The following is a 19,701-nucleotide window of genomic DNA, read 5'->3' as shown; positions in this document are numbered from 1 at the left end:
TGGTGGAGGTTTCGGCTGGAAATATTTCCAACACTGGGAGCCCCTCTGTTTCTTCACGTTTGAATGTTTTAAGCGCGTGCGTGTGAGTGCGTACGTGCGTGTGTGTGCGTGCGTGCGTGCGTGTGAGTGAGTGTGTGAGTGCGTGCGTGTGTGTGTGAGTGCATGCATGCATGCGTGTGAGTGAGTGAGTGCGTGTGTGTGTGTGTGTGAGTGCGTGCGTGTGTGTGCGCGTGTGTGCGCGTGAGTGTGCGTGTGTGTGCGTGAGTGTGCGTGCGTGAGTGTGCGTGAGTGCGCGTGTGTGTGTGCGTGAGTGAGTGCGTGAGTGTGCGTGTGTGTACGTGATTGAGTGCGTGTGAGTGAGTGCGTGTGTGTGTGTGCGTGAGTGAGGGCGTGAGTGTGCGTGTGTGTACGTGATTGAGTGCGTGAGTGTGTGTGTGAATGTGCGTGTGAGTGCGTGCGTGCGTGTGAGCGCGTGTGAGCGCGTGAGTGCGTGGGTGCGTGCGTGAGTGCGTGCGTGTGTGTGTGTGCGTGAGTGAGTGTGAGTGTGTGTGAGTGCGTGTGAGTGCGTGTGAGTGCGTGTGTGTGCGTGTGTGTGCGTGTGTGTGCGTGTGAGTGTGTGTGCGTGTGTGTGCGTGCGTGACTGAGTGCGTGCGTGTGAGTGTGTGTGAGTGCGTGTGAGTGCGTGTGAGTGTGAATGTGTGTGCATGCGTGTGCGGAGCGGTAGCGCCCGCCAGTCGACGCGTGCCGCACTACGAACCCGGCGACCCGAGTTCAGTTCGATTCCCGCCCGCGGCCGCCAACCTCCTGGCGACGATGACAATTACCCAAACCGGTCACGTGGCCCCCCGCCAGGTCGGCTCGGCCTCGGATGAGCGCAGCGAACCGAGAACGTCGCCAATGGAGCATGACCCCCGCAAAGTGGTGGCGTGGCGCTGACGGTGGCGTCCAAAGTTCACTCGGTGGTGATGATGATGATGATGGCGGCGATGATGATGATGATGAGGGCAGATGCAGCGACGACTGCAGCGTCACGTTCAGGGGGTCAAGCCCAGGCAGCAGCCGCGTCGGCAGCCGTGGCGAAGCGTCGTCGTCGCTGTGATGTCTCCTTCGTGTTCGTTGATTGGGGCGTTGCGTCGTTGCATTTTGTGCTGCGGTCTGTTTTGGGGTAGTGGTAGGTGAAGTGATAGGGGTAGTGGTAGTGATTGGGGTAGTGGTAGGTGAAGTGATAGGGGTAGTGGTAGCGATTGGGGTAGTGGTAGGGGCAGTGGTAGGGGTAGTGGTAGTGATTGGGGGTAGTGGTAGGTGAAGTGATAGGGGTAGTGGAAGCGATTGGGGTAGTGGTAGGGGCAGTGGTAGGTGTAGTGGTAGTGATTGGGGTAGTGGTAGTGATGGTGATAGGGGTAGTGATAGGGGTAGTGATAGTGATAGGGGTAATGATAGTAGTAGGGGTAGTGGTAGTGATTGGGGTAGTGGTAGTGATGGTGGTAGGGGTAGTGATAGGGGTAGTGATAGTGATAGGGGTAATGATAGTAGTAGGGGTAGTGGTAGTGATTGATAGGGGTAGTGATGGTGGTAGGGGTAGTAGTAGTGATTGTGATAGGGGTAGTGATAGTGATGGTGGTAGTGGTAGTGATGGTGGTAGGGGTCGTGCACCGTCCCTGGTTCCGGGTGGGCCGTGGATCTTTGCGTTGCCCCAACTGCGCTGCCGTAACCCCCCAGAGTGCGTGACCCGCGTGACCCACGTGACCCGCGTGACCCACGTGACCCACGTGACGTTCCGACACCCCCCCTGCCCCCCGCTGCCCCCCCCCGCCCCCCCCCCCCTCTTGAGTTGCGAGCCCTGGAGCCGTAAACCCCGCGGCGTCGCGTCTCGGCGAGCGGCTTCACAGGTGAACTTTACACGGGCGCCCAAAGCTAAAGACAAAGATCCCCCGTGTAGCCTCTGAGCAGACTGGGGGCAAGTGCTGTTAGTGAGCGGCAGCAGCAACCGTCCATAAATGACGTCATTCACCTAGGGGGGGGGTCAGACATTTGTGACGATGTGTGACGAGGGGGGGTGGTTGAGAAATGTGACGTCACGTAAAAATGCGCAACTTTAAATAAATGTAGACAACACGTTCTACTTAATTAAATAGACTTTTTAATAAATGTTTTCTCCTACAACATCAGAGTGCAGCGACACATTAAATACGCACTACAATGACAATAGTTTAAAGCGATTTGAAGCATCTTTGATATTTTTTTTTGGGGGGGGGGGGCAGAGCTTTGTGACGTCATATTTGAGGGGGGGGGGGTCTGACTTTTTGTGACGCCGTGTGACGAGGGGGGGGGAGTCAAAAATCGTCCAAAATCGTGTGACGTCATTTATGGACGGTCCCAAAGGGTCCCAAAGTCGTCTTAGGCGCAGCCGCCGCCCTCTTCAAGGCGATGAGGTCACGTGGGTCGTGAATTAGTTTATTTATTATTATTATTAATCTGCGTCATTAAATCGCTCCGGGAGGGTGTGGGAGTGAGGGGGGGAGGGGTGGGGGGGGGTGAGGGAGGGGGCGGGGGGAGGAGGGGAGAAGTGAGGGAGGGGAGTGGATGGGGGGGAGGGGTGAGGGGGGGAGGGGAGGAGTGAGGGAGTGGAGGGGGGGGAGGAGTGAGGGAGGGGGGGGAGTGAGGGTGGGGAGTGAGGGGGAGGGAGTGGACGGGGGGAGGGGGGAGGAGTGAGTGAGGGGGGGGAGTGAGGGGGGGAGTGGATGGGGGGGGAGGGGGGGTGAGGGGAGGGGGAGTTGCGGTGACGTTGCCTGAACAACCAAAGTACAAGTTGAGTTGCTTTTTTACGTGCGTACGTGTGAGTGTGGGTGTTTGGGTGTGAGTGTGGGTATTTGTGAGTGTGTGTTTGTGTGTGTGTTTGTGTGTGTTTGTGTGTTTGTGTGTGTTTGTGTGTTTGTGTGTGTTTGTGTGTTTGTGTGTGTGTGTTTGTGTGCGGATTTGTGGTGCAGCGGGGTTATCGCGCTGCGCTACGAACTCAACGACACCGACACCAGTGACGAATATCCGAACCGGTACCTGTGCCTCCCCTACCGAGTCCCCGGTACGGTGTGGAGTAGACATCGCTCCTGGCCGCAGCACTTGCCCCGACGGGCGGTGAAGGCTACGCTAGGTGGGGGGGGATCTTTGGCTTTGTTTGGAGAGGCGGCGTGGGGGGGGGAAGTGGGGGTGACGTCACGCGGGGAAACTCGTGCGTGCGGAGCGCAGCGAAAAATATGTTTTATGCCAGGGGGTCAGGGGTCGAGAACACCCCCCCCACCCCCAGAATCGTGTTATTTTAAAGGCACATACAGGGCAAAGATGTGCTTCAGTGGTGCCACGGTGGCTAGGAGATGTTAACTACCTCGCCTGGTATGCAGGAGGTCGTGGGTTTTTATCCCAACCCTGACGCCTGCTGCTGTATATTTGGAGTTTGCGTGTCTCTCTCATCATCATCATCACGGTGGCTAGGAGATGTTGACAGAAGGTCGTGGGTTCGATCCAGACCCTGACAACGCCTGCTGCTGTATATTTGGAGTCTGCGTGTCTCTCTGTCATCATCATCACGGTGGCTAGGAGATGTTAACTACCTCGCCTGGTATACAGGAGGTCGTGGGTTCGATACCGACCCTGACGACGCCTGCCGCATATTCTCTGCACGTTCAGAATCGTTTGGCTACTGGCTATAAATGTCCACGCGATGACGATGATGACGACGACGATGACGACGACGATGACGACGACGATGACGACGACGATGACGACGACGATGACGACGACGACGACGATGACGACGACGATGACGACGACGATGACGACGACGATGACGACGACGATGACGACGACGATGACGACGACGACGATGATGACGACGATGAGTCACTTCGTTGAGCTGACATTTGCGATGACCAGGTCGCTTTTGAAGAATGAGAACTACACGGCTTAGTGGAGCATTTTCTGGTCAAATATAAAATAGTTTAGATTCCTTGTTCGGGGCCTTTTAATAATTAACAAAAAGAAAGAAGTTGACACTGAGTGTGTGTGTGTATGCACAGGGCGGTCCCCCCATTTAATTCTCCAAAGCGTGTTGTTATTTTTTTTTACCTGGACAGATAAAATAGTTCAATCTTGATTTGAAGCTTTTGTGACTGAACTTTACACGGGCGCACTACGTGACTTTACCGAAATAACCAAAGAGTATAGAATAGTTCCTTCCGAGATGTTCCAGTTTTCCTGACACCCCCCCCCTCACTCCCCCCCCGTGCCCCCCCCCCCCCGCCCCCTTACCGGGAGGGGTAGCATCTGTGAAAAAAGTGGGGGGGGGGGGGAGCCTTCGCATTCTCATCGGATTTTCTCCGGGATGAACCGGGGTGCCCGATGCCGCCGGGCAAAAGGAAAAACCCGGTGGCTGGAACCGCCGCCGGCTGTGCCCGTCGTGATCTCGCACCGCGACGGACGAGCTGGGCGGCAGTGGGTCGACCCCCCTCCTAGTCCACCTTGGGAACTCACGTCCCGCAACGGGACGATGAAGGCGTCTAATCAATTTAAATTAACCAAGCGAAACTAAAGAAACGAAACTAAACAAACCAACCAAACTAAACTAAAGTAAACTATACTCAACAAACTAAACTCAAGTAAACTATACTGAACTAAATTATCCAAACGAAAGTAACCAAACTAAACGAAACTAACCAAACCCGACTTTCCAAACCAAAATGAGGTAAACTGACACCGACGCTCCACGTGTCTCCCCGTGTCTCCCCATCTCCCCGTGTCCCCGTGTCCCCGTGTTCCCGTGTCTCCCCCCCCGTCTCTCCCCCGTCTCCCCCTCACCCCGTTTCCCCCCTCACCCCGTCTCCCCCCCCGTCTCCCCCTCACCCTGTCTCCCCCCTCACCCCGTCTCCCCCTCACCCCGTCTCCCCCTCACCCCGTCCTCCCCGTCTCCCCCTCTCCCCCCCGTCTCCCGCCCTGTCCGCAGGCCGCCCCCCCTCCGAGCTCCGCCCGCCCCCAGGTGGCCATGTTCTGCGGGAAGCTGAACATGCACGTGGACCTGCAGACGGGCGTCTGGGTGCCCGACCCGTCCGGCACCACGTCCTGCCTGAGCAGCAGCCTCGACATCCTCCAGTTACTGCCCAGCAGGCAAGCAGCAGCCACCACCACCACCACCATCCACCACCGCCGCCACCACCACCACCATCATCATCACCACCTCCACCATCATCATCATCACCACCACCACCATCATCATCATCATCGTCACCACCATCATCATCATCGTCACCACCATCATCATCATCATCGTCACCACCATCATCATCATCGTCACCACCATCATCATCATCGTCACCACCATCATCATCGTCACCACCATCATCATCATCATCGTCACCACCATCATCATCATCATCATCACCACCTCCACCGCCACCATCACCACCATCATCACCACCACCATCATCACCACCACCGTCCACTGTCACCACCACCACCATCATCACCACCACCGTCACTGTCACCACCACCACCACCATCATCACCACCACCGTCACTGTCACCACCATCACCGCCACCACCACCGCCACCACCATCATCACCACCGCCACCACCACCACCATCATCATCATCACCACCACCACCACCACCGCCACCACCACCACCACGCCCCAAGATGCGTGTCTCTCTCCCTCCCCCCTCTTACCTCCCATGCGTCTCTCTCTCACCCCCTCACCCCCCATGCGTCTCCCTCCCTCCTCACCCCCCCCCCTCACCCCCCACGCGTCTCCCTCTCTCCTCACCCCCCGCCCTCACCCCCCACGCGTCCCGCGGCTTCCTGTCCCGTCCGATTTGGCTCGCGACGCGACCGCAGCCACCACCACGGCGGCGACGGCGGTGGCGGTGGTGGCGGCGGTGGCGGCGGTGGCGGCGGTGGCGGCGGTGGCGGTGGTGGCGGTGGTGGCGGCGGTGGTGGCGGCGGTGGTGGCGGCGGTGGTGGGGGTGGTGGTGGTGGTGATGGTGGTGGTGCTTGCGGTTCAACTCTCTCTGGAGCGAGCCGCCCCCACCAGCACCTGCAGCAGCAGCTGCTTAAGAGACGCTCGCTCGTCATAGAGGAGCTTCCTGCTGGCGTTCGACCGCGCGGACCTGTAATCGTGCGTTGTTGACCCCGGCCACCCCCGCCACCGCCCGACCCACGGCCAGTCACTAAGCGGTTTGTCACGTGAACACAAACGTGGCCAACCGCTTCTGCGCTGGAGAGTTCAACCCACGGCAGCCATTTACACAATCGGGCACCGGTGACGTTTCGCCGGCAGTTGCAACCGGGAGCGGCCGCGGCGAGCGCCACGGACCCGGCGACCCGGGTTCGGTTCCCGCTCGCGGCCAACGCCGGTGACGGTCGTCTGAACCGGTCCTGGGCGTCCTCCCCTAGGTCGACTCGGCCTCAAACGAGTTACCCGGCGCGACGTGTGGTCACCATCGCCGCCGGGTGACGCTCCGGCCTCCGTAGGCGCTACTGCTGCTCCGCTACCAGCACTTGCCCCAGGCTACACGGGGGATCTTTGCCTTTGTGCGCGCGTGCAGGTCTACCCCGACATGCGCGTGACGGGCGTCGAAGAGGCGACGCAGGCCGTGTCGGTGGACAACTGGTGCCGGAGGGGCAAGACTCGCTGCCACGCCAACTCGCACATCGTGCTGCCCTACCACTGCCTGGGTGCGGCGGGAGGGGGGGGAGGGGAGGGGGAAGGGGGGGGGGGAGTGGGGGGGAGGGGAGGGGGAAGGGGGGGGGGAGGAGGGAGGGGGTGCGAGGAGTTGGAGGGGGGGAGGAGGGTGGAAGGAGGGGGTTGTATAACGTCTACATTACCTTATGGGTATCTGTGTGAGCACCTTTTTGGGAGTATGGTTTTCTGTGTGAGCCTATGGGTTTGTGTAAAGCCTAGGGCAGTGGAGTGAGATGAGAGAGGAGAGGCAGGAGAGTGCGTGGAGGTGAGTGGAGTGAGATGAGAGGGGAGAGGCAGGAGAGAGCGTGGAGGGGAGTGGAGTGAGATGAGAGGGGAGAGGCAGGAGAGTGCGTGGAGGGGAGTGGAGTGAGATGAGAGGGGAGAGGCAGGAGAGAGCGTGGAGGGGAGTGGAGTGAGATGAGAGGGGAGAGGCAGGAGAGAGCGTGGAGGGGAGTGGAGTGAGATGAGAGGGGAGTGGAGTGAGACGAGATTGGAGAGGCAGGAGAGAGCGTGGAGGGGAGTGGAGTGAGATGATAGGAGAGAGGTGGGAGAGTGCGTGGAGGTGAGTGGAGTGAGATGAGAGGGGAGAGGTAGGAGAGAGCGTGGAGGGGGGTGGAGTGAGATGAGAGGGGAGAGGTAGGAGAGAGCGTGGAGGGGAGTGGAGTGAGATGAGAGGGGAGAGGTAGGAGAGAGCGTGGAGGGGGGTGGAGTGAGATGAGAGGGGAGAGGTAGGAGAGAGCGTGGAGGGGAGTGGAGTGAGATGAGAGGGGAGAGGTAGGAGAGAGCGTGGAGGGGGGTGGAGTGAGATGAGAGGGGAGAGGTAGGAGAGAGCGTGGAGGGGAGTGGAGTGAGATGAGAGGGGAGAGGTAGGAGAGAGCGTGGAGGGGGGTGGAGTGAGATGAGAGGGGAGAGGTAGGAGAGAGCGTGGAGGGGAGTGGAGTGAGATGAGAGGGGAGAGGTAGGAGAGAGCGTGGAGGGGGGTGGAGTGAGATGAGAGGGGAGAGGTAGGAGAGAGCGTGGAGGGGAGTGGAGTGAGATGAGAGGGGAGAGGCAGGAGAGAGCGTGGAGGGGGGTGGAGTGAGATGAGAGGGGAGAGGTAGGAGAGAGCGTGGAGGGGAGTGGAGTGAGATGAGAGGGGAGAGGTAGGAGAGAGCGTGGAGGGGAGTGGAGTGAGATGAGAGGGGAGAGGCAGGAGAGGGTGTGGAGCGGAGCGGAGCGAGATGAGCTGAGGGGGAGGAGCTCTGCGATGACGCGGCTTCTCTCTCGGTGCAGTGGCGGTGCAGCAGGAGGTGGACGTGGAGGAGGCGGCGGTTGCCGACGGCGACGCCGACAACTCGCAGCTGGGCGACTGCGTCCAGATGGGCCAGATGAAGCTGGATGAGTGCCACCCGGCCAGGTTCTGGAAGCGTCTCGCTCGCCAGGTGCCCACCACCACCACCTCCACCACCACCACCTCCACCACCACCACCCTGCTCCTGTCCCTAGCTGTGGCTGTGTGTCTCTCTCTCTGCCCGTGTCTCTCTGCCCGTGTCTCTCTCTGCCCGTGTCTCTCTCCTCGTGTCTCTCTCCGCCCGTGTCTCTCTCTGCCCGTGTCTCTCTCCTCGTGTCTCTCTCCGCCCGTGTCTCTCTCTGCCCGTGTCTCTCTCTGCCGGTGTCTCTCTCTGCCGGTGTCTCTCTCTGCCTGTGTCTCTCTCCCTGTGTCTCTCTCTCCCCGTGTCTCTCTCACCCCGTGTCTCTCTCTGCCCGTGTCTCTCTGCCCGTGTCTCTCTCTCCCCGTGTCTCTCTCCGCCCGTGTCTCTCTCATCGTGTCTCTCTCCGCCCGTGTCTCTCTCTGTCCGTGTATCTCTCCGCCCGTGTCTCTCTCTGCCCGTGTCTCTCTCTGCCTGTGTCTCTCTCCCTGTGTCTCTCTCTCCCCGTGTCTCTCTCACCCCGTGTCTCTCTCTGCCCGTGTCTCTCTGCCCGTATCTCTCTCTCCCCGTGTCTCTCTCCGCCCGTGTCTCTCTCCGCCCGTGTCTCTCTCTGCCCGTGTCTCTCCGCCCATGTCTCTCCCCGTGTCTCCCTACCCATGTCTCTCTCCGCCCGTGTCTCTCTCTGCCCGTGTCTCTCTCTGCCCGTGTCTCTCTCTGCCCGTGTCTCTCTTTGCCCGTGTCTCTCTCCTCGTGTCTCTCTCCGCCCGTGTCTCTCTCTGCCCGTGTCTTTCTCTCTCTGTCCGTGTCTCTCTCTGTCCGTGTCTCTCTCCGCCCGTGTCTCTCTCTGCCCGTGTCTCTCTCTGCCCGTGTCTCTCTCTGCCTGTGTCTCTCTCCCTGTGTCTCTCTCTCCCCGTGTCTCTCTCACCCCGTGTCTCTCTCTGCCCGTGTCTCTCTGCCCGTGTCTCTCTCTCCCCGTGTCTCTCTCCGCCTGTGTCTCTCTCCGCCCGTGTCTCTCTCTGCCCGTGTCTCTCCGCCCGTGTCTCTCCCCGTGTCTCCCTACCCATGTCTCTCTCCGCCCGTGTCTCTCTCTGCCCGTATCTCTTTCTGCCCGTGTCTCTCTCCTCGTGTCTCTCTCCGCCCGTGTCTCTCTCTGCCCGTGTCTCTCTCCTCGTGTCTCTCTCCGCCCGTGTCTCTCTCTGCCCGTGTCTCTCTCTGCCCGTGTCTCTCTCTGCCCGTGTCTCTCTCTGCCCGTGTCTCTCTCCGTCCGTGTCTCTCTCCGCCCGTGTCTCTCTCTGCCCGTGTCTCTCTCTGCCCGTGTCTCTCTCCTCGTGTCTCTCTCCGCCCGTGTCTCTCTCTGCCCGTGTCTCTCTCCTCGTGTCTCTCTCCGCCCGTGTCTCTCTCTGCCCGTGTCTCTCTCTGCCGGTGTCTCTCTCTGCCGGTGTCTCTCTCTGCCTGTGTCTCTCTCCCTGTGTCTCTCTCTCCCCGTGTCTCTCTCACCCCGTGTCTCTCTCTGCCCGTGTCTCTCTGCCCGTGTCTCTCTCTCCCCGTGTCTCTCTCCGCCCGTGTCTCTCTCATCGTGTCTCTCTCCGCCCGTGTCTCTCTCTGTCCGTGTATCTCTCCGCCCGTGTCTCTCTCTGCCCGTGTCTCTCTCTGCCTGTGTCTCTCTCCCTGTGTCTCTCTCTCCCCGTGTCTCTCTCACCCCGTGTCTCTCTCTGCCCGTGTCTCTCTGCCCGTATCTCTCTCTCCCCGTGTCTCTCTCCGCCCGTGTCTCTCTCCGCCCGTGTCTCTCTCTGCCCGTGTCTCTCCGCCCATGTCTCTCCCCGTGTCTCCCTACCCATGTCTCTCTCCGCCCGTGTCTCTCTCTGCCCGTGTCTCTCTCTGCCCGTGTCTCTCTCTGCCCGTGTCTCTCTTTGCCCGTGTCTCTCTCCTCGTGTCTCTCTCCGCCCGTGTCTCTCTCTGCCCGTGTCTTTCTCTCTCTGTCCGTGTCTCTCTCTGTCCGTGTCTCTCTCCGCCCGTGTCTCTCTCTGCCCGTGTCTCTCTCTGCCCGTGTCTCTCTCTGCCTGTGTCTCTCTCCCTGTGTCTCTCTCTCCCCGTGTCTCTCTCACCCCGTGTCTCTCTCTGCCCGTGTCTCTCTGCCCGTGTCTCTCTCTCCCCGTGTCTCTCTCCGCCTGTGTCTCTCTCCACCCGTGTCTCTCTCTGCCCGTGTCTCTCCGCCCGTGTCTCTCCCCGTGTCTCCCTACCCATGTCTCTCTCCGCCCGTGTCTCTCTCTGCCCGTATCTCTTTCTGCCCGTGTCTCTCTCCTCGTGTCTCTCTCCGCCCGTGTCTCTCTCTGCCCGTGTCTCTCTCCTCGTGTCTCTCTCCGCCCGTGTCTCTCTCTGCCCGTGTCTCTCTCTGCCCGTGTCTCTCTCTGCCCGTGTCTCTCTCTGCCCGTGTCTCTCTCCGTCCGTGTCTCTCTCCGCCCGTGTCTCTCTCTGCCCGTGTCTCTCTCTGCCTGTGTCTCTCTCCCTGTGTCTCTCTCTCCCCGTGTCTCTCTCACCCCGTGTCTCTCTCTGCCCGTGTCTCTCTGCCCGTGTCTCTCTCTCCCCGTGTCTCTCTCCGCCCGTGTCTCTCTCCGCCCGTGTCTCTCTCTGCCCGTGTCTCTCCGCCCGTGTCTCTCCCCGTGTCTCCCTACCCATGTCTCTCTCCGCCCGCGTGTCTCTCTCTCCCCGTGTCTCTCTCCCTGTGTCTCTCTCTGCCCGTGTCTCTCCCTACCCGTGTCTCCCTCCACCCGTGTCTTTCTCTGCCAGGGTCTCTCTCCCCGTGTCTCCCTACCCGTGTCTCTCTCTCCCCGTGTCTCTCCCTACCCGTGTCTCTCTCCGCCCGTGTCTCCCTACCCGTGTCTCTCTCTCCCCGTGTCTCTCTCCCCGTGTCTCTCTCTCCCCGTGTCTCTCTCTCCCCGTGTCTCTCTCTCCGCCCGTGTCTCTCTCTCCGCCCGTGTCTCTCTCTACCCGTGTCTCCACGTAACTCCCCCCGCGCGCTGCTCACCTCCCCCGCCCCCAGATGTGCCTGGAGTACACCCTGTGGGACTACACTCCCAGAAGGCCGTGCGGCACGGACGGCTTCCGCGGCATCCGCTACACCTGCTGCCCGTCTCCCGCCGGCGACTCCGAGGAGGAGACACGATCGCGGGAGGTCTCCTTCGACGAGGATGAGGAGGAGGAGGAGACGCGATCGCGGGAGGTCTCCTTCGACGAGGATGAGGAGGAGACGCGATCGCGGGAGGTCTCTTACAGCGACTACGGCGGCGGCGACGACGATGACGATGAGGAGGAGGAGGTGGCGGAGGAGGAGGAGGATGATGATGAGGAGGAGGAGGTCCCCGAGGTGGAGGAGGAGGAGGATGAAGACGTGGTGGACGATGAGGAGGAGGAGGAGGAGGAGGTCGACGCTCCGGAAGAGGAGTTTCCCCAGGACGAGGTGGAGGACGAGATGGAGGAGCAGCAGCAGCAGGAGCAGGAGGAGGAGGAGGTGGAGGAGCAGGAGGGGTCCGACTTGAGAAATGACGAGGACGAGGCGGCTGGCGACAAGCCCCGGAGCAGCAGCAGCAGCCCCTACGAGGACGACCTGCAGCTGTGGTTCGACATGAACGACGCGCAGTCCAGGTGGGTGCTGCCCCCCCACCACCCAGCCCACCACCACCACCCAGCCCACCACCACACTGCCCACCACCACCCAGCCCACCACCACCACCCAGCCCACCACCACCCAGCCCCCCCACCACACTGCCCCCCCCACCCAGCCCCCCACAACCCACCACCCACCACCCAGCCCCCCACCACCCAGCCCCCCCACCACCCAGCCCCCCCACCACACTGGCCCCCCCCACCCAGCCCCCCACCACCCACCACCCAGCCCCCCACCACACTGCCCCCCCCACCCAGCCCCCCACCACCCACCACCCAGCCCCCCACCACCCAGCCCCCCACCACCCCCAGCGACAGACGAGTGACAGGGAGGGTGGCTAACTGGCAATGAGCGAGCGACTTGGAGAGTGATTTAGTGACTGAAGTTCACGGGCAGAGTAACCGCAGCAGCAGCAGTAGCAGCAGTAGCAGCAGTAGCAGCAGCAGCAGTAGTAGCAGCAGCAGCAGTAGTAGCAGCAGCAGCAGTAGCAGCAGTAGTAGTAGTAGCAGTAGTAGCAGTAGCAGCAGCAGTAGCAGCAGTAGCAGTAGCAGCAGTAGCAGCAAGTAGCAGTAGCAGCAGCAGCAGCAGCAGCAGCAGTAGCAGCAGCAGCAGTAGCAGCGGGTGACGAGTGGGTGACTGACCGCAGGTGACGATGATGACGATGATGACGACGACGATGACGATGATGGCGGTTGTGGGTCCCACCAGCGGAGCGGTGGGTGTAGCGGCCAGCGCTACGCCGCGCTACCAACCCGGCCAACACCGGGCGTACCGTTATCTCAACCGGTGCTGGACCTCCCATAGGTCGACTCGGCCTCAAATAAGTACCCGGCGCGGCGTGTTTGCTGGCCATCCACCCCATCGCGCCGTGCCGGGCGGCGTCCGCGGGTGCCGCTCGACCGACGGAACTTTCCCCGACGATCCGTTACAGGCGGTCGCGTGGTGGTGGTGGTGGTGGGTGGGGGGGCGATCTTTGTCTCTGTTGGTTGCTGGTGACCCACCAAGCGAGGAGGCCGACACGGAGGCGGCCGCCCCCGTCGGGGAGGACCAGGCGGACGAAGACTACCCGGCCGTCGTGGTGGGCGGCGGCGACGAGGAGGAGGAGGAGGAGGTGGAGGAGGTGGAGGAGCCTGACTACGAGACGCGGGAAGGGAGCGACCCCGGCGTGGACGACTACAACGTGGAGTACGACTGGCCCAGTGCACCGGGCCACAGCGACTACGAGGAGGAGGAGGAGGAGGCCGGTGAGCGCTGCTCGCAGAATTCCCACGCCGTGTCGACGCCTCACGGTTTGCTCCCCTCCTCGCCTTGTGCGCGGGAAACGGAGTTTGCAGGTCCATGCGGCGTTTCAATGACGGGCAAAACATATTTAGATTTTGTCTGTTTGTGTTTCTTCCTTGCAATAACACTATACACTACAATTTAAAGCTTTCGTGACTGCAGGGATTCATCTTCTTGGTTCTTTTGGTAAAGTCACGTAGAAGGGAAGTCATAAAATAATAAAAATAAAACGTAATAAAATAATTCTCACGACGTTTCGGCCACAACGCAAGCAGCCGTCCTCAGGTGAAGAACAGGTCTGTCGGGGAGACATTCAGACGCTGTCTCCCCGACAGACCTGTTCTTCACCTGAGGACGGCTGCTTGCGTTGTGGCCGAAACGTCGTGAGAATAATTTTATTACGTTTTATTTTTATTATTTTATTAATTCCCTTCTACGTGACTCTACCGAAAAAACCAAGAAGATATTTAGATTTGTCTGTTTGTGTTTCTTCCTTGCGATAACACTACACACTACTCCACTACTATACACTACTGCACTACTATAGACTAATACACTACATGGCTGTCAAACCATCTGGTGTACCCTTGATTCCTATACAGGCACATTTAGGTTTTCGGGTCCGTACGGCGTACGGCCGTTTCAATACGGGGGGGCACACACAAAGATGATGTCGCGTCTGTGTGTGTTTGTGTTTCTCCCTTGTGATGACGATGAGACTTTGCGGGATTAACGTTGAGCTTCATAAGGGGGCACGGGGTGACCGATGAGGTCTGAGTTGGTCTGTGATAAGGTAGCGGCACTGGTCCCCCCCCCCCCCCCCCGCATCTCTCTATGGGGTTCCAAGCCCCTCCCCTCCACCCCCCGGTTTGGGGAGAGTTGAATGGACGCGGCTTGGGGCAGACTTTGCCGGCACGTCGCTCGCTGTGGGTGAAACACCGCGGGCCACGACATTGTCAGTGGTTGCGGGGAGCGCGGTGTGTGTGTGTGCGTGTGCGTGTGCGTGAGCGTGTGTGTGCGCGTGTGTGCGTGCGTGTGTGAGCGTGTGTGTGAGCGTGTGTGTGCGCGTGTGTGCGTGCGTGTGTGAGCGTGTGAGTGCGCCTGTGCGTGCGCGTGCGTGCGCGTGCTTTCGTATGTGTGCGTGTGTGTGCGCGTGTGTGTGCGTGTGTGTGTGCGCGTATGTGTGTGCGCGCGTGTGTGTGCATGCGTGTGTGCGTGTGTGCCTGTGTGCGTGCGTTTGCTTCGCCGCTTTATTAACCCAGAGGATGGGGGGGGGGGTCGCTTGAGAGAGTCTCACCGCACGCTGCCCAATGCCGCCGCCGTGGTGGTGGTGGTGGCTGCGGTCACGTCGCGAGCCAAACCAGACGCGACAGGAAGCCGCGGGACGCGTGGGGGATGGGGGGGGGGGTTGCGGGGGGGGGGGGGGGCGCCCGGCTGGGACCGTGAACCTCCGGCAAGAACGTCATCAAGACCCAGCGACGGTGTCTGGGGGGGGATGAGGAGGGAGGAGGAGGTGGTGGAGGAGGAGGTGGAGGAGGAGGTGGAGGTAGAGGAGGAGGTGGAGGAGGAGAAGGTGGAGGAGGAGAAGGTGGTGGAGGAGGAGGAGGAGGTGGAGGAGGAGGTGGAGGAGGAGGGCTCACCCCCACCCGCCCACCCCACCCACTCAGGCGAGACTGGCGCTGACGACGATAGCGATGACCAGCAGCAGGAGCAGCAGGACGTGGTGAAGTTGTACTTCGACTCGCCGGCGGGCGACGAGCTGGAACACGACCGCTTCCTCAAGGCCAAGGATCAGCTGGAGGTGCATCATCACCTCCGGCTCATCCAGGTAGCAACCTCACACCCCAGTGAACTCAAACTGCGAGTTAGATCGCGTAAATATATAAATGTGTCGTTAACCCCGCCACCACCCGACACAGCCAACTAGTAAGGGTTGTCATGTAAACAGAACGTGGTCAACTCGTTACTAATGTAGTGTTATAAAGGACGGACTTATAAACTTCTTTATGGCACACACTGTTTATTGTCTTAATACACAGTCCCTATCACACTAAGGGGTATACAGTCCCCTCACCCGTTACCCTGAGGAGGTACAGCCTCCAGACCTTGTACAGCTCACACTCAGCTCCTGTTCTAAGGAGGTACAGCCTCCAGACCTTGTACAGCTCACACTCAGCTCCTGTTCTAAGGAGACGCAGCATGCGGACCTTGTACAGCTCACACTCAGCTCCTGTTCTAAGGAGGTACAGCATGCGGACCTTGTACAGCTCACACTCACACTCAGCTCCTGTTCTAAGGAGGTACAGCATGCGGACCTAGTACAGCTCACACTCACACTCAGCTCCTGTTCTAAGGAGGTACAGCATGCGGACCTTGTACAGCTCACACTCACACTCAGCTCCTGTTCTACGGAGGTACAGCATGCGGACCTAGTACAGCTCACACTCACACTCAGCTCCTGTTCTAAGGAGGTACAGCATGCGGACCTTGTACAGCTCACACTCACACTCAGCTCCTGTTCTAAGGAGACACAGCATGCGGACCTTGTACAGCTCACAACTCACACTCAGCTCCTGTTCTAAGGAGGTACAGCCTCCTGAACTTGTACAGCTCACACTCACACTCAGCTCCTGTTCTAAGGAGGTACAGCATGCGGACCTTGTACAGCTCACAACTCACACTCAGCTCCTGTTCTAAGGAGGTACAGCCTCCTGAACTTGTACAGCTCACACTCACACTCAGCTCCTGTTCTAAGGAGACGCAGCATGCGGACCTTGTACTGCTCACACTCAGCTCCTGTTCTAAGGAGGTACAGCATGCGGACCTAGTACAGCTCACACTCACACTCAGCTCCTGTTCTAAGGAGGTACAGCCTCCTGACCCTGCACAGCTCACACTCACACTCAGCTCCTGTTCTATGGAGGTACAGCATGCGGACCTTGTACAGCTCCACCCTCACGATTAGCTCCTGTTCTAAGGAGGTACAGCAAGCGGACCTAGTACAGCTCACACTCACACTCAGCTCCTGTTCTAAGGAGGTACAGCATGCGGATCTTGTACAGCTCACACTCAGCTCCTGTTCTAAGGAGGTACAGCATGCGGACCTTGTACTGCTCACACTCAGCTCCTGTTCTGAGGAGGTACAGCATGCGGACCTTGTACAGCTCACACTCACACTCAGCTCCTGTTCTAAGGAGGTACAGCCTGCGGACCTTGTACAGCTCACACTCAGCTCCTGTTCTACGGAGGTACAGCATGCTGAACTTGTACAGCTCACACTCACACTCATCTCCTGTTCTAAGGAGGTACAGCATGCGGACCTTGCACAGCTCACACTCACACTCAGCTCCTGTTCTAAGGAGGTACAGCATGCGGACCTTGTACAACTCACACTCACACTCAGCTCCTGTTCTAAGGAGGTACAGCCTGCGGACCTTGCAGGCTATCTAATCTCCCTGCTATCCCAGCGTCCTCTGGCTGGACCTAGGGGATCTCTCCCCGACCACTGGTGACACTGAGTCCTAGCCCTGATAAGGGCTGGAGGGCTTGGTCCAGGGTCCTAGATGTCTTCGGCCGACTTGGGTCTTCGTGTAGCAGAACTCACCAAGAGCTCTCAGCGCTCTGGCTTTTATACCGTTTCGTGGCCGGGTTGTCCAATCCCCGGCCACCTTGTGAGACCCTCTGATTGGTCCTTCCCAATCTGGCGTTTGGATCCTACCTCACCCCATTTGACCCTGACCGTTTGATTGAGCGGGAAAACCTTGTTTACGATCCGCTCTCCCACAGCTTGCGAACAGCGAGTAGTTATCACCACTACACTAAGTACAGCACTAGTGTGTAGTGTATAGTGTAGTGTATAGTAGTGTATAGTGTAGTGTATAGTGTAGTGTACAGTGTATAGTGTAGTAATGTATAGTGTTGTAGTGTTTGGTGTAGTGTATAGTGTAGTGTATAGTGTAGTATACTAGTACAGCACTAGTGTAGTGTATAGTGTAGTGTTTAGTAGTGTATAGTGTAGTGTGTATAGTGTGTATAGTGTAGGGTATAGTGTGTGTACTGTAGTGTGCATAGTAGTGTATAGTGTGTATAGTGTAGTATGTAGAGTGTTGTGTATAGTGTGCATAGTAGTGTATAGTGTAGTAGTGTAGTGTGTAGTGTATAGTAGTGTATAGTAGTGTATAGTGTAGTGTATAGTGTAGTGTATAGTGTAGTGTATAGTGTAGTGTATAGTGTAGTGTATAATTATGTATAGTGTAGTAGTGTATAGTGTAGTAGTGTATAGTGTAGTGTATAGTGTAGTGTATAGTGTAGTAGATGTGGCTCCACCGCGCTGACGCCCGAGCCACTGCCGGTCCACACGCCCCCGGCCAGCTCCACGTGGCCGCTGACTTGCCACCTCCTCCGGTCCCCCCTCCCCCCTCGGCAGATCATGAAGGCGTGGGAGGAAGCGAAGATCAACGCCGAGAACAGACCCAACAGCGACCGGCAGGCAGCCGCCCTCATTAAGGTAGGAAGTCAGTGAGTCTCTGTGTGAGTCTCTCTGTGTGAGTCTATGTGTGAGTCTACGGGTCTCTGTGTGAGTCTCTCTGTGTGAGTCTACGGGTCTCTGTGTGAGTCTCTCTGTGTGAGTCTACGGGTCTCTGTGTGAGTCTACGGGTCTCTGTGTGAGTCAGTGAGTCTCTGTGTGAGTCTGCGGGTCTCTGTGTGAGTCAGTGAGTCTCTGTGTGAGTCTACGGGTCTCTGTGTGAGTCAGTGGGTCTCTGTGTGAGTCTACGGGTCTCTGTGTGAGTCTATAGGTCTCTGTGTGAGTCTATGGGTCTCTGTGTGAGTCTCTTTGTGTGAGTCTACGGGTCTCTGTGTGAGTCTGTGGGTCTCTGTGTGAGTCTGTGGGTCTCTGTGTGAGTCTACGGGTCTCTGTGTGAGTCTACGGGTCTCTGTGTGAGTCTCTCTGTGTGAGTCTATGGGTCTCTGTGTGAGTCTATGGGTCTCTGTGTGAGTCTACGGGTCTCTATGTGAATCTACGGGTCTCTGTGTGAGTTTACGGGTCTCTGTGTGAGTCTCTCTGTGTGAGTCTATGGGTTTCTGTGTGAGTCTATGGGTCTCTGCTTGAGTCTATGGGTCTCTGCGTGAGTCTACGGGTCTCTGTGTGAGTCTCTCTGTGTGAGTCTGTGGGTCTCTGTGTGAGTCTGAGTCTGTGTGAGTCTGAGTCTGTGTGAGTCTATGGGTCTCTGTGTGAGTCTATGGGTCTCTGTGCGAGTCTACGGGTCTCTGTGTGAGTCTACAGGTCTCTGTGTGAGTCTATGGATCTCTGTGTGAGTTTATGGGTCTCTGTGTGAGTCTGTGAGTCTTTGTGTGAGTCAGTGGGTCTCTGTGTGAGTCTCTGTGTGAGTCTACGGGTCTCTGTGTGAGTCTATGGATCTCTGTGTGAGTTTATGGGTCTCTGTGTGAGTCTACGGGTCTGTGTGAGTCTACGGGTCTCTGTGTGAGTCCACGGGTCTCTGTGTGAGTCCACGGGTCTCTGTGTGAGTCTATGGATCTGTGTGAGTCTATGGATCTCTGTGTGAGTTTATGGGTCTCTGTGTGATTCTACGGGTCTCTGTGTGAGTCAGTGGGTCTCTGTGTGAGTCAGTGAGTCTCTGTGTGAGTCTGTGGGTCTCTGTGTGAGTCTACGGGTCTCTGTGTGAGTCTCTGTGTGAGTCTACGGGTCTCTGTGTGAGTCTCTCTGTGTGAGTCTATAGGTCTCTGTGTGAGTCTATAGGTCTCTGTGTGAGTCTACGAGTCTCTGTGTGAGTCTACGGGTCTCTGTGTGAGTCTACGGGTCTCTGTGCGAGTCTACGGGTCTCTGTGCGAGTCTACGGGTCTCTGTGCGAGTCTACGGGTCTCTGTGTGAGTCTTACAGGTCTCTGTGCGAGTCTGTGGGTCTCTGTGATTCTACGGGTCTCTGTGTGAGTCAGTGGGTCTCTGTGCGAGTCGACGGGTCTCTGTGCAAGTCTACGGGTCTCTGTGCGAGTCTACAGGTCTCTGTGCGAGTCTGTGGGTCTCTGTGTGAGTCTGTGGGTCTCTGTGCGAGTCGATGATTCGGCATGTCCGCCTATCCGCCGATCCGCCAGCGGTTCCAGCGTCTGGTGAACCAGCTGGACACGGCGCTGGCGGGAGCCAAGCAGCGACTGAGCGACACTCACCAGTCTCGCGTGGAGGCGGCTCTCAACATGCAACGGCGCTCCGCCCTGGAGGATTATCTGTCGCAGCTGCAGGCACAGCCACCCAAGGTACGTGCAGACGCCCGTCAGTGGAGCTCGCTAACAACACTTGCCCAAACAGTCTGCCGTGCCAACCTTCATGTGCTCGCTAACAGCACTTGCCCCAACAGTCTGTTAAGGCTACACGGGGGATCTTTGTCTTTGAGTGGGTCGTGTAGCGGTCAGCGTGCTGCGCTACAAACTCCGGTGACCCCAGTTCAATTCCCGATCATGGCCACCACCAGCGACGATCACAGGCCTTCCCCTAGGCCGACTCGGCCTCAAATGATCATCCGGTGCGGGGTGCAGTAAACATCGCCACTGGGGGTGGGGGGGGGTCACGAATGTGGCCATGGCGTGGTGCTGGCCACCCACCCCCC

General features: G+C 58.7%; 1 protein-coding gene across 2 annotated transcripts in view; it reads left to right on the top strand.

The window, feature by feature from the left end:
- LOC144951996 (amyloid beta precursor like protein 2-like) overlaps window positions 1-19,701 on the top strand; it is a 73,371-nt gene that overhangs the window by 32,205 nt on the left and 21,465 nt on the right. The window contains exons 2-9 of one of the 2 annotated variants that reach the window (XM_078882380.1): window positions 4,994-5,158; window positions 6,592-6,721; window positions 8,001-8,149; window positions 11,178-11,779; window positions 12,807-13,045; window positions 14,750-14,910; window positions 17,509-17,589; window positions 19,193-19,351. In XM_078882380.1, the coding sequence (XP_078738506.1) occupies window positions 4,994-5,158; window positions 6,592-6,721; window positions 8,001-8,149; window positions 11,178-11,779; window positions 12,807-13,045; window positions 14,750-14,910; window positions 17,509-17,589; window positions 19,193-19,351 (1,686 nt within the window). Of the gene's footprint in view, window positions 1-4,993; window positions 5,159-6,565; window positions 6,722-8,000; window positions 8,150-11,177; window positions 11,780-12,806; window positions 13,046-14,749; window positions 14,911-17,508; window positions 17,590-19,192; window positions 19,352-19,701 lie in introns of those variants that run through there. The other variant, XM_078882379.1, reaches the window with a different exon arrangement.

Source organism: Lampetra fluviatilis, chromosome 65 (assembly GCF_964198595.1).
Source record: "Lampetra fluviatilis chromosome 65, kcLamFluv1.1, whole genome shotgun sequence".
Classification (NCBI taxonomy): Eukaryota; Metazoa; Chordata; class Hyperoartia; order Petromyzontiformes; family Petromyzontidae; genus Lampetra; species Lampetra fluviatilis.
This window is presented reverse-complemented; position numbering and strand designations above follow the sequence as displayed.